The sequence below is a fragment of the Phalaenopsis equestris genome, unplaced genomic scaffold (assembly GCF_001263595.1).
Source record: "Phalaenopsis equestris unplaced genomic scaffold, ASM126359v1 Scaffold000101, whole genome shotgun sequence".
Classification (NCBI taxonomy): domain Eukaryota; kingdom Viridiplantae; phylum Streptophyta; class Magnoliopsida; order Asparagales; family Orchidaceae; genus Phalaenopsis; species Phalaenopsis equestris.
The window spans coordinates 306,162-320,009 of NW_018164543.1; the positions used below are offsets into that span (position 1 = coordinate 306,162).

Below are 13,848 nucleotides of genomic sequence, written 5' to 3' on the forward strand. Positions count from 1 at the left end.
TAGATACTAATAATTAGGAAGTTCTAGTAAATTAATGAAACTCAAGTGTAATGACCACAAGATCATAATTAGGTGATGGTAATATGAAGATTACAAATAAGTGATAATTATAAAGAGATTCTAGCTGAGCAATGGTGGTTGAGAGACTATAGTCAAGTTGCAATAATTGAGAGACAATTGTCTGGTGATAATAATCAATTGACCATTTTAGAATGATGGTAGTTAAGAAACCGTAATAATCAAGAGACCGTTTTAGAGTGATGGTAGTTAGGAAATCGTAATAAGATGATAACAGTTAAGAGAATGTAATCAAAGGAAGATGATTAAGAGATATAACTAGGTAATGATGACTAAGAAAACATTGTCATGCTATGATGTACAGATGACATTAAACAAGCGAAGATGACTGAGTAATGAAGTTAGATGTGTGGTAAAAATGAATAAAAATGGTCGAACAAAAAATTGATAGGTGATTAAAGTCTAGCAATGAAAATTATCGACGATAATCTTTGATTTCAAACGTTAAGCAAATCCTTAAAATTCTTTAGGCCACCAAATTCTCTCATTCTTAGTTTTAAGGTTTCCTCGTGTAAAGAATGTGATGTATTTGTATTTTTTTGTAGTATTTGTTATTTTAGCCAGCAATCTAAAACACTATAATGGATGGGGTCATCTTGACTCTTTTGATCTCACATCACTCTGCTTAAGATATAAGTTATTTAATAATCATGAAATTGAGTAATCTTGGAGACGTTGAAATGTTCTTTCAAGATGTTTATTTTAATTATAAGCTTGAAAATTATATTATTTGATCAATCAAATATTTTTCTTTTATTTGGGCTTGTTCAGATTTGAATCTCCTTATTATTGATATTATGAGCTTCATCTCCAAAAAATATCGAGTTTAACTATAAATTTGATGAAATTAAAATTTGGATTTCCTAAAACTAAAATTAAAATTTTTCAATTAAAATTTTAAATCAAAATTTGTGATGGTCTAAATGATTTTTTTTCTTTAATCAGGCATGACATTTAAAAGTATTATATTTTTTTTATTCAAAATCTAAAAATTACATGATGCCTATGTAGATGTACCATTTATATAAACCAAAAAAAAATTAAGCCTTTCCAATTCATAGTACCACAACACCCACTGACACCCTCCCAAAACCCTAATCTCCCGCTAGACTCATTATAAATACCCCTCACTCACCATTCTCTCACACCAGACCCTTATCCTACCAAAAATCAAAACACTCAAAACCCTAACTCACAATGCATCCCCTCTTCCTCATCACCTTCCTCCTCATCTCCTTCACTACCCTCACCTCTTCTCAATACCCACCATCAACCCTAACCATTGTCAACAACTGTCCCTTCACCATTTGCCCGGCCATCGCTCCCAACTCCGGCCACGATGTCCTCGAACACGGCGGCTTCTGCCTCCCCACTCTCTCCCACCGCTCCTTCCCCTCCCCAACCCACCACTGGTCCGGCCGCATCTGGGGCCGCACTGGCTGCACCCACACCGGCACCCGCTTCTCCTGCGCCACCGGTGACTGCGCGAACCGCGGTGCCTGCGCGACCCGCCTGGAATGCTCCGGCTTCGCCGGCGACGTCCCCGCCACCCTCGCTCAAATCACTCTCCACCACGGCGGCCACCGCGATCTCGTCTCCTACGCCGTCAGTCTCGTCGACGGCTTCAATCTCCCCATGACCGTAACCCCCCACGAAGGCCGCGGTCTTTGCCCCGTCGTCGGATGCCGTGAGAATCTTCTTTCTACTTGCCCGCCGGAGTTGCAGTTTAGGGTTCCGCCGGGGGGTGGGCCGGTGGTAGGGTGTAAAAGTGGGTGCGCCGCATACGGAACGGATGAGTTGTGCTGCCGGAACAAGTATAACAGCCCGATGACTTGCCGTGCATCGACTTACTCCGAGTTTTTCAAGCATCATTGTCCGGCGACCTTCACATATGCTCATGATAGCCCGTCTCTGGCTCATGACTGTGAGGGACCGAAGGAGCTGAAGGTGATATTTTGCCATTAATGGCTATGGGTTTAAGCTTGTCATGTTCTTTGTGTTGTTCGTGTGGTGTGGTTTGGTTTTGGTTGGTGTTTGTTTTGTGGGTTAATAAAATGTGGTTTGATGCAGGATTTGATGGTGTAGTGAAAATTAGTCATATTACATCGTTTAGTTAGTAATTGGTTAATTTGGCTTCTGGCATTTGTATTAATGTTGGGTGAGGCGTTGATTTTGTTTTTTAAAAATTTAAGTGACGTGTCGCTTAGGAATGGTGTGGCGGAGAAATGGGTGTAAAAGTTTGGGGGAGAGTTTAAAAGTTTTGGGGGTGTACGTAGCATGGTATGGCTGTCTGATTGACTGGGGACTGCTTTGGCCGATAGTGCAGCTTTGTGGAAAGAAGAGAAAGGTGCGCGCCTGAAGATAAAATTTGCAGGGGAATGGTGAAAGCAAGAGAGAGAGAGAGAGGATTGTTTAGGAGTGAAGGTTGTTGCTTTCGGTTAATACTTAAAACGTCTGGTACATGCCTATTGGTTAAGCTTTCTTTATAATTTTGAAATGGGTAATATCTTAATTAATCACACGTAAGATATATAAATAATTTTTTTTATATTAATAGTCTTTTAATATAGTGATTGTACAATGCATATTTTATTTTAAAAAAATTACTAATAATAAATTTTGATGTTGATGTGATGTTAAAAGAGGAAATGGTATCTCTCACACACACACACACATATATCACATTATTATTTAACCTCTAGAATTTTAATAAATGTGCATACATTAAAATTTTGGCAGATTTAGATAATTTTGATAGTAATTTCTATTGGTATTTTCATTTGAAGAAAATGGACATAAATAATGATTATGTATTCTTATTATTTAAATTAAACATAAATTTTAAATTATAAAAAAATCATTACTTTATAAATACATAACATTTTTTTAGATTCATACAATTAATTCAAAAGAAATTAAAATACCTAAAAAATTTTTGCTCTTGATGTGGTATAATCGCTCTCAAGAGCTAAAATTCATTTCATCAGAAATGCGCCATTATGAATCTTGAGGAAGAATCAAAAGATCATGACTAGCTAAAAGGAATCAGTCTAAGTTTCATCTAGCAATTTTCTCATAAGACTCAGATCCTTCATCAGAAGATTGATTGTTTATACCATGATATAATCCACGGACAGCTTATAGGTCCTTTTTTGTTAAAGGGCAAGTTATCTATCATATTGCGGTGATTCAAGTTCTGTCCGACAACTTAGTTTCATCGTAACGACGGGAGCTCCTCATTTAAGGGTCGATAGCCAAGAAATGGACCAGAGCAGTCAGCTGGTGAACTAAGACGACTGAATTAAAGAGTATCATGTGCCGACAAAAACCCAAACTTAGAATGGTCTGACGAACGAGTCTTGCTAAACCAAGGTCTGTCGATCTCAATCGAGTGAGTTATTGGTTTTCTTATGAGTGATTGGTTCCAACCAATCACTTGGTCCGACCAACCGCCATGGTCCTGTTGTCTGATCACTTTGGTCCGACCGGTCGCCCCAGCCCGATCGACCGATCACTTAGGTCCGACCGACCACCCCGGTCCGGTCGACCGATCACTTGCAAATTGTATGTTGTGCATGTGCATGAGTCTGCTTGATTGCATTGTGCACTATATCATGTATGTGATTGCAATTAGCATTTGTCTCTAGTCGTTATTAGGGCAATGTGTAATTCTCCCCACGGGCATCCTATACCCTAGTCGATCGAACACGACACCTCTTGTGCTATATGTCTTATATGACATATTGCATAATTTTTATCACATGCTTAAGTTGTATTTTGAGTGTTCATTCGTACATTAACCTAGCTTGTATGATTCTCCCTAATGAAGATCATCATCCCTTCAGGTCACTGACCCCACGACGCACCCATCCGTCGGGTCACTGCCTCCACAACAAGCCCACCCATTCGGGTCACTGCCACAACACCACACTCATCTATCGGGCCGCTATCTCCACGACACATCAACCCTTCTGAATCAGTGCCTCCACGACACATCCATCTTCGGGATACTGCCTTCACGACATGCTCATCATTTCAGGTTGTTACCTCCACCACACACTCATCTTACAGCCACTACCTCCACGACTCATCCATCCTTCGGGCCGCTGTCTCCATAGCATGCAAACGCTTTCATATCACTGCCTCCAGAGCATAGCTATTTGTTAGGTTGTTGTCTCCACGACATGTCCACCATTTCGGGTCATTGCCTCCATAGAAAAGACATCAGTCAAGTTGTTGCCTCCACAATACATTCATTCGTCGTGTTGCCTCCACGACACACCTATCTTTTGGGTTGTTGCTTTCACGACACAGCCACCCCTCCTGGTCATTGTCTTCACGGCACACCCATCCTTGGGTCGCTGCCTCCATGGTTTGTCCACCCTTTATGAGTCACTGCCTCCATGAAACACTCATTTTCACCACTTCTCACATGATTGTTTACATTCACATTTGCATGTCTGCATTGATAGCGAGTCAGGCTCGATAGGCCAGTGGTTGGTCGTGATTTTGTGTGAGGCTTGTGAAATGCTTGCAATCAATCATCCAACACTTCCTTGATTCTAATTATTAGGGAGCTGGAGGCTTGTGAAATGCTTGCAATTTATGCTTTTCGGCTTAGCATGTATGCTGCTACATTGGCCTTCCCTGGTTTATATTCTAGGATGTAATTGAGTTTTGATAGGAAATCTTGTTGTCTTGCCTGCTTTAGAGTTAACTTCTTCTAGGTCTAGAAGTAGTTGGTGGTAATATTATTTGTACTGAATTTAGATTCAAGTAGGTAGTGTCTCCATACTCCAAGGCAATGTACGATAACCTTCATTTCTTTTTCTTGGATGGCGTAGTGATGCTCCATCTCATTGAGTTTATAACTTTTGTGTGAAATTGGATGTTCTTCTTGCATGAGTACTCAATCTTTAGCAAAGTCAGATGCATCAGTGTGCACTTCATACTTCTTCGTATGATTAGGAAGGCTAAGTATTGGCTCTTCGCATATTGCCTTCTTGATATCATCAAATGCTTCTCGACGTTTGTTAGTCCATTCCTATGACTTATTCTCCTTAAGTAGGTCAGTCAGTGGAGCAGCTCTTGTGGAATATCTTTTTATAAGTTGTTGGTAATAGTTTACAAGCCCTAGAAAGGATCTTAGCTCATTTACCTTAGTGGGAGGCTCCCAATCATGGATGGTTTTGATCTTGCTTTCTTCCATCATAAGCTTTCCATCCTTATATCTTATGACCTATGAATATTACTTCTTGTTTGGCAAATGAGCAATTTTCTTTCTTGATGTATAGTTTATTTTTTCTGAGTACTTTGAACACTTCTCAGAGGTGCCTTAAGTGATCTTTGTGTGTGCTGTTATACACCACTATGTCATCCAGATAAACAACAACTGGTTGATTTAAATACAATTGGAATGGTTTTTTCATCGAGTGCAAAATGTAGCAAGGGCATTATTTAACCCAAAAGTCATAACCAAGAACTCATATGACCCATACATGGTCACACAAGCGGTCTATGGTTCATCCTTTTCGCTATTCTCACTTGATAGTAACCTGACCAGAGGTTCAATTTTGAGAAGTATGTTTCATTGCCCAATTGATCAAAAAGGTTGACAGTAAGAGGTATTGGTTATTTGTTCTTCACAGTAATCTTGTTTAAAGCCCGCTAGTCTATATGCATGAGCAGGGAACCATCCTTCTTTTTCTAAAATAAGACTAAGACACCATATAAGGCTTTGGATGATCATATGAATTTTGGCTCAAACAAATCCTTCAATTGTCTGTGTAGCTCTGTCAGTTCTGGAGGTGCCATATAGTAAGCTCCCATTAATGGCGACTTAGTCACTAACTCCAGCTCAATATGATGATCTATCTCCCTTCATGATGGTAGTTCTTTTGATAATTATGGTGGTAAAACATCTTTAAATTTCTCAAGTATTGCCACCACTTTCCTTGACATGTCTTCATGGGGTTTTGATTTTTCATCTGAGCCATAAAGAATATCCAAGTAGCTCTCCTTATCTTATTGGATGCTTTTCTTGAATTGGATGGCCGATAATATTTTGATTTCTTTCTTGCTAGTCCTTGTTGTCAGACTATGTAAGTTTGATTGCCTTCCATAACGTACATGTTATTTTTGAATGGTATTGAGAATGCTCTTACTTGATCTAGAAATTCTAGCCCAAGGATTTCTTTGAAATCATTCATTGGGAAAATAAAAAAGCTTAAGACACATAATCAAGCTCTGAAACTGGTCTACACTCCTCTAGCCACTCTGTAAATTGGCCTAGCCACTGGGTTGATTTCTTTGATGGAGCCTCCTCCTACAGTTATATACAGACTCATCTTTTTTTATTTTTCAATAGAGATGTTGTTTTGAGAAGCTCCCGTGTCTATCATTACTTTTGTAGTTATTGCACCAATAACCATCTCCACAAAGAGTAGCCCTTTTTCGGGGAGAGGATTACACCTGTTGAGCAGTCGTATTGTTCCCACTTATGTTGTCATATCACCTCCTTTCTCATGATGGCTAGCAACAAGAGACTTCAACGCTTTCTTTTGAGGGCAACCCCTTGCCCAATGAAGTCCTCCACAAAGGAATTAGTTATTATGCAACTTATTTTGTTGTTATTAACCATTTCATTTTCTTTGCTTTTGGATGAGGTCAATTCATGACGGGCCTTTGTGTTGGCCTTTGTCTCCCATAGTTTTGACATAGGTACTCTTCTTATCTTTTGGGCTTTGTGGACTCTTTTTAGTATTTAATTAAGATTTCAATGACAACAATGACATTAGCAAGGTCTTGCACTTTGCGCCTACTAAGCTCTGTCTTTGCTCACTGTTGAAGTCCATGCATGAAGTTAAAGAGAGCATCATTTTCTGTCATGTCGGGTATTTCAAGAACCAAACTAGTGAAATCCTTAATAAATTCCTGAATTGATCCTACTTGTTTTATCTTTCGTAGTCGATCTCTATCCTCATCATTTGCATTCTCAGGATTAAATTGTCTCTTAAACTCTTTCTTGAAGTAATTGAAGGTGGATATGATATGATAAACATACCTTTCTTTATTTCTCCTCACATTCTTTTCCATCACAACATAATAATGTCAAAGAGATAAAGAATTACAAATTAAATTTTTGCATCTTCATTTGTAATGTCCATGGCTCAAAAGTATTGTTCAATCCCCCACAACAAGTTGTCTACTTCTTTGGCGTTGTGAACTCTCCAAAAACTCTTAGGTTTTCACACTTCAATGAGCTTGGCTTCAAAAGTATGGTGGTTGGTTGATGTCGCTAGTATTCTCTTGCAAGCTGCTCGTGTCTACCTCATGAGATCGTTGTACCTCATGGAGCTCTCTCATTAGGATGTCCCTCATCTTTGTCATTTTGTCTTTTAAAGACTAGTTGGAGCATCATAACACTAATTGTGGAATGAATGATGGTGTCCTTCTCTTTGAGGCCATCCACCTTTTGAACTAGATATTCTATTTGGGTCTCCATGCCATTCATAACCTCTTCTACCCGAGCATGACATGAATCAAAGCCATGCATGATCTTCTTAGACCTCCAATGTGGTTTAGATGCACCAAGATCTCTTTGCTCCTCGTGACCTCACCCTTTTTTAGATGATTCCACATTAATATCATCAGACTCCATGATGTGCTCTTTAACGCTCTTTGCAATGCCTTCAAATCTTGGCTTTGATACCAAGTGTACGAACAAACTTCTCTCAAGTCACCCATGTGGCTTTAGCGCTCTTCTTAAGCACTAAATCAACCTAACCCTTGCAAAGCTTGGACTTGAAAGCAAAAAATATCTAGAAAAGAAGTAAGGAGAGGTTATTGAAATAAAGGAATACTTCACTAAGGAATGAAAAATTACACACTTGGTTTCTTATAAATTCTGGATGGTTCCAAATGAGGGGGAAGGACTTTATTTATAGTCCTCTGCCAGGCCTTAGTGAACTTTCTATATTCTTTGAATTGATTGACTTCTAGATACTTCTACATTGTCCTATTATAAATACAAGATTCTAGAGTTTTTCAAAGCTATCCTAGAGCTCTCCTTGAAGCTCACCCCTTCAACATTCTCCAAAATGCGGTGGATCCTTCTAGAGTCTCTTGGATTGTTCTCCTTCTTCTGGTCTTCTCTAGAATCTTCTTTCTCATGGATGCCTTGATAACTATTCTGAAGATGGCAGAGTGTGGAAATTGGATCAACGTATCTAAGAGATCACTTTATCATTATTTGCAAGCAGAAGCTCTTAAGATCCAACACACTAAAATCTCTTTAGTAGTTGATTTTGCTCTGAGGTTGTCAACAGTTTTTTGCGACTGCTACAGTTGGTAAAATGAGCACAAGGAAGCAGCTCTATGGCAGTTAATAATTTTTAGCGGCTGATATAGTTGCTGAAAACGAGCACAAGAAAGCGGTTTTTGAAATTGATGTGAGGCTCTTAGCTTCTACATCATACACATAGTAGCTAAAATCCATTTTGTAAAAGAAAAAAATAGATTAATTACAAAATGACCCAAAAGCAACCACATAAGTTTGTTATCCATATTAGCGAAGTTTTAAAACAATTATCTTTCATAAAACTAAAGTTTTATATTAATAATTAACTTAACAGAAAAACATTCCACTAGTAAATAGGGTCTCAAAATTTATGACTTTTTTAAGAGGCTTTATTTTGTTAACGACCAAAGGCATCACTCCAGATTTTGGGAGTGGAAAAATCCCATAAAAAATAGGTGCATCATCAATATTTTCTTGTGGAAAGGTGTTCTAGTTATCTTTATCTAGTTGCTTTAATGCCACTTCCCCCTTCAAAGACTATTGTCTTTCGAAACAATAATAATAATTACTGAGAATATCTAACATATTAAGCACATTGACTCGCATGCAAAGATTAACCAACAAAAAGATACTTTTTTTTTCATTTTTTGGATTGTGAAAGTAAGATTTCACTCTTTAGAATAGGAGCATATACCAGTTTAACAAAATATTAAACATTCACGGCTTAAAATTTTCATAAATTTTTAAGTATCCCAACATTTTCTTCAAATAGAATTGCAAAACTATATAAACAGTAATTTGACAAATTTAAATAATTCTTGTGTAGAGTACATAACATAAACTAAAAAATAATGAGCTTTAAATTAACAGAATTTTATAACAACCTTAATAATTGCAGCCAACTCAAAAATAATGTTGGGATTGAGATCGATTACTACAAATATTTTAGTACCATCTTAGTAAGTTATAGAAATAACTTTCAATTGTGGATAACATTCAAACATGAAAACACAACCAATTAAATAATATATATTTTATTAATCAAAAGTAAAGCACAAAAAAATTACAATACGCATGCATTAGGCTAGTTACACCTAAGCATGAGAGTGAATTACAGTTCGACTTCCATGCACGGAGCTACTCAATATTTAAATTAAGAAATTTATAGGCTTGGTTCAAAGAATATCATTCTTTCCATTTGTATTTTGCTTTGTTAACTTTCTTTCTTGACCATTCTTTGTCACCTGATAATTTTCAAATCTATACACGTTGTGCAATCAATTCCTCAAGTGTTACACTAATCCAGTGGCTGTGCAATTTAACTCAGAAAATCAAAAATCTTTGTATAGAATTTTTTGCATTGTTGATTAAATCGTGTAAGGATGAATCAATGTTGTTTTTTGGAACAAGTAGCCATGAATAGGATTTAAATAGAAATGTTCTTTGAGCTTTGTTGTTGGTCCAGCTTGCCTTTCGTATGGTCCTCCAATCCAAGTCCTCTTCCACAGTGCCGCCTAACTTGATTTTCAAATTCCTCTCATGTTATATCACCCTTGTCCAACTTATATACCAGTTCCACCATCTTCCTCCAATATTATCAGAATAAAATAATCTAAATGCCAAAGTTTAGCTGCAAACTTGTACCAATGACAATAAAACATATTTTGCTTAGAATGGTGTAAAACATACCTATCAGAATTAATATTCTTAAGGAATCTTTTACATCTTCTGCAACCTTGCACTGATTTTGCCATATTTTCATCATAGGTATACACAAATACACATTGTTTATGGCTACAATATAGTCGATGGCAGCAAGCCGATTGTGGTACGATCTGAAGGGCTTCAACTCTTCTTGTTGTTGAACTTTTATGTATATGAATGCTGGGAAACTCTTGCTTTAAAGAAGCCATGCCGTCGTAACCAAAAGTTTCCCCAATAACTATGTATATTTTTGTTGTTGATGGCTATCCCATAGCTTTTAAGAACAAAGCAACTAAATACAAAAATCAAATGGACAAGATATATCCAAATCAAGAAAAATCAAATAGAGAAAATATGTTTTCCCAACTAAAAACCTAAAAGTTTCAATCATATGTGTTTCAACAAAAACTAATATTTTAACCTTAGAGAGTATTGTACTCTAACGAAAGCCTTAAAATCAAAGCAATTCTAAGAAATTATATGAAGTTGACCATGGAAATCACATCTCAAGGAAAAATAACACTTCCAAACAAACAAGAGAGATATGTGTTGCTTTTCTACCAAGCTCGACCAACAAGCAAACTTCAACCAAAATATAAACTAACAAGAAGATGGACTACAAAAATGCATTAATCTCTCTTTCTACCAAAAAAATAATAAAAAGCTTTCATCATGTATATTATTATATCCAAAAAAACTCATGCACAATATACAAATTTGTTGAAAAAATCAAAAAATAAGTTAGGAAAATAAAATTCCAGAAAAACTTCCATCATGATCCTCATCGGTCATTTTCCTCCAAATATTTCCACCTAATTGGAAGTTTAAGTCGAAACCAGTTGCGAAACTAAATTGTTCGAACACATGATTGACCCTATCAGTTTCTTTTGGTTGTGAATTTGTCATGGCTTAATAGATTTTTATAAGTCGTTTTATGATGCCCAAAAAGTCTGCATCACCTGTATTTGTGGAAATTTTTGGACTTTCTTATGTTATTTTCTAAGAAAATTTTTACTCCTCTTCTTGGAGTTTCTTTTAGACCTTAAACTTATTGACACACCTACACATATGCCCGAGCAATCACATCAGACCACTCCTTTGCATAATTGATATATGACCTTCATAAGTTTACATATATGAGAAAATCAAATCTTAGTATTAAAATAAGTTAAAGAAACAAAAAATATTGTGCCTTTACCCACCTATTAATATAATCTCTCATGAAGATATTTATTACATAGATGATGCTCATTTTATCCAATGAATGCAACAGCATGAATGCATCATAAATCGATAAATTGTTATATATATATCAACTCCGTATCTCTCATTTCAAATTTGCAACTTATGTTGCTCAAAATATATTTTTGTATCTTTATAGCTTTTTGTTTGTTGTCTTCATATCTTCTTCTAGATTGATTTTTAACTTGCATCAAGAACCTATCAAATTTGAAAGTAATTATTGAACACTCATTTTGAATCTCCATTGCATTCATTTTTGACACTGCTTAAATTCTACATAGAAAAAATGTAAATGTTAATGCGGGTAAATGTTTTCATAAGAAAAACTTACATAGAAATTGCATTCATTTATTCTGATTAGATTAAAACAATTTGGTTTTTTACATATGATTTTAAGAATTAGACCAAATATGTCGGTTCATTTCAAGCTAAAAAATGTTTCATCATAAAACGAGAATTAAATCGGGGTTAAACCAGAGAACCGATCTGTTTTGTCAAAAAAAACTGGCTAGTTCAAATATTATTCAATTTTAGCCTTTAGTTTTGATTTGATGACCATAAATAATATATTTAAATAATAAAAAAGATAAAATATCATTTCTTAAATTTTTTATTTAAAATATTGTATAAAACATTCGAAAGCATTACCTTAAATTAAAATAAATTTATTGAATTGATAAAAATGATTTTAATATATCATTATTCTATTTTTTAAATTATATTAAAAATAATTTAAAATTTTTTATATCATCCAGTTCAATCTACAGTTCTACTCCGATTGAACCATTAAATCTTAAACATTGATTTCTTTCGGCTCGATGTTCGGTTTGGTTTTCACAATTTTGAATTTTCATTTATAGGAGAATGATAGAAGTTTCAGAGGCCCGTGTATGTCGTGATTAGGTTGCAGCCTTCCCAGCTAGCTCAAGCGGAGAGGAGGAGAAAGATTGGGGTTTCAGAGGTCTGTAACTTGTGATCAAGTCGTTGCCTTCCCAACTAACTCAAGCGAAAGCATAAGAGGAGAGGGAAGCAAGTTTTAGAGGCTTGTACATGCGGCGCCACAATCAAGTACGAGAGGAGAGAAGGACAAAGATGTGAGTTTTGGAGGTCTGTATACACCATGATCAGTCACAACCTCCCAACTAGCTCTAAAATCATATGCTTAAATTTGTTTCAGTGAACAACAAATTGATGGAGGGAATACATGGAGTGAAACAGAGTTCCTATAAGGTAAATTGTAGAGTTTTATTTTTATTGATAATATTTAAATTTTGGGTTTCATATGTATAATTTTTAAAGTTTGGCATTCCATCACTTCATGTATATAAAAAACCCCTTTTTTTAAATTAAAAAAAATGTAATAGTTTGTATTGTTTTTAAAGATAAGTTCAATTTTATATCATCGCAAATTTCTCACAGACGAACAGGCCAGGCCGCTCCGCCTCTGCATCGTTCTTACCTGTACGCCGAGCGGTCTCAAACGCCTCCTTAACTGCCATCATTCGCTTCTCTTTTCCTACCTTTATCGATCTCACAAGTGATGGCAGCGCCGAGCCAAGCAAGCTTGCTCCTTCAAAAGCAGTTGAAAGGTTCGCTTCTAGATCTCTAGGGTTTCCTCTATATTCCCCGTGCATCGCTCCTGTGGAGGAATGATTCGAGGATTCACCATGCGTTTATCTTTGTGTGATCAGATCTTAGTAGAAATCCGGTGGATGGCTTCTCGGCTGGACTTGTTGACGATTCTAATATCTTTGAATGGAGCGTCACCGTGATCGGGCCTCCGGATACTCTATAGTTAGTGATTCATTTTGAAATTTAAATTCTTTGACTGTTGGTGTTCATTCTTACTTTTTTGGGGTGCAGGGGTGGAACCAAATTTATTCTTAGAGTAGGCAAAATCATCAAATATTTAATTTTCTAAAGAACTGGGTTAAAACACATACTGAGGAGGGCAAAATTATAAAATTGTTTAAAATACATACGGAAAACTACATTTTACTACTTATATAGAGAAATCTCAATTTTAAGGGTGTTGCCCACCTTGGACATAGCCATATTTCATACCTGGTTGGGCGCTTATGTTCTATTTGGAAAGCGGAGATCTTTTCCCTTCTTTTGTGATGATCTTATGTATTTTGATATTTATGACGAGTTAAACGATGAAATTGGTCCAAACGATTCCTTAATTTTCTTGAATAAGATTTTGTTTTCTTCTGAGAACATTGATTTTTTTCTGTCTAACATACCTTAATTTAATAGGGACTAAACGAAGGGGTGGATTAGTAAGTTATGAAACTATTATTGAGTATTTATTTTTATCTTGTTATAATTGAGAATTGAGATAAATGTATTGTAATATATTTATTTGATTTTTTAACTGAACTTTGGCTATTGCTGTGATTATCAGTTCAAATAATCTCATTTATCTCGCTTCTTAATTTATGATGATTTAAATGTTTAAATTGGTTTAAATTATTTTAAAAATAGCGATATTTAATTTTCTATAATGAGATTTTGGTTCTTCA

The 13,848-nt window shown here is 36.0% G+C and overlaps 2 protein-coding genes across 5 annotated transcripts in view; both read left to right on the forward strand.

Annotated features, from left to right (window-relative positions):
- The first annotated feature begins 1,206 nt into the window (after positions 1-1,206).
- LOC110020567 (osmotin-like protein) lies at positions 1,207-2,198 on the forward strand. The gene has a single exon (XM_020718709.1). It carries the CDS (start codon positions 1,276-1,278, stop codon positions 2,041-2,043), a length of 768 nt encoding a protein of 255 aa, XP_020574368.1. The 5' UTR covers positions 1,207-1,275; the 3' UTR covers positions 2,044-2,198.
- A 10,512-nt stretch (positions 2,199-12,710) lies between these two features.
- The window catches only part of LOC110020570 (ubiquitin-conjugating enzyme E2 7-like), a 42,211-nt gene continuing 41,073 nt past the window's right edge, over positions 12,711-13,848 (forward strand). For 2 of the 4 annotated variants that reach the window (XM_020718712.1, XM_020718714.1), the window contains exons 1-2: positions 12,711-12,912; positions 13,015-13,117. In XM_020718712.1, coding sequence (XP_020574371.1) covers positions 12,864-12,912; positions 13,015-13,117 — 152 coding nt within the window. In that variant the 5' untranslated portion in view covers positions 12,711-12,863. The remainder of the gene's footprint in view (positions 12,913-13,014; positions 13,118-13,848) is intronic. The other 2 variants (XM_020718715.1, XM_020718713.1) reach the window with 2 other exon arrangements.

Excerpts from the sequence above, each read along its gene's own strand:
- LOC110020567 (XM_020718709.1), top strand. The coding sequence starts at position 1,276 with ATGCATCCCCTCTTCCTCATCACCTTCCTCCTCATCTCCTTCACTACC.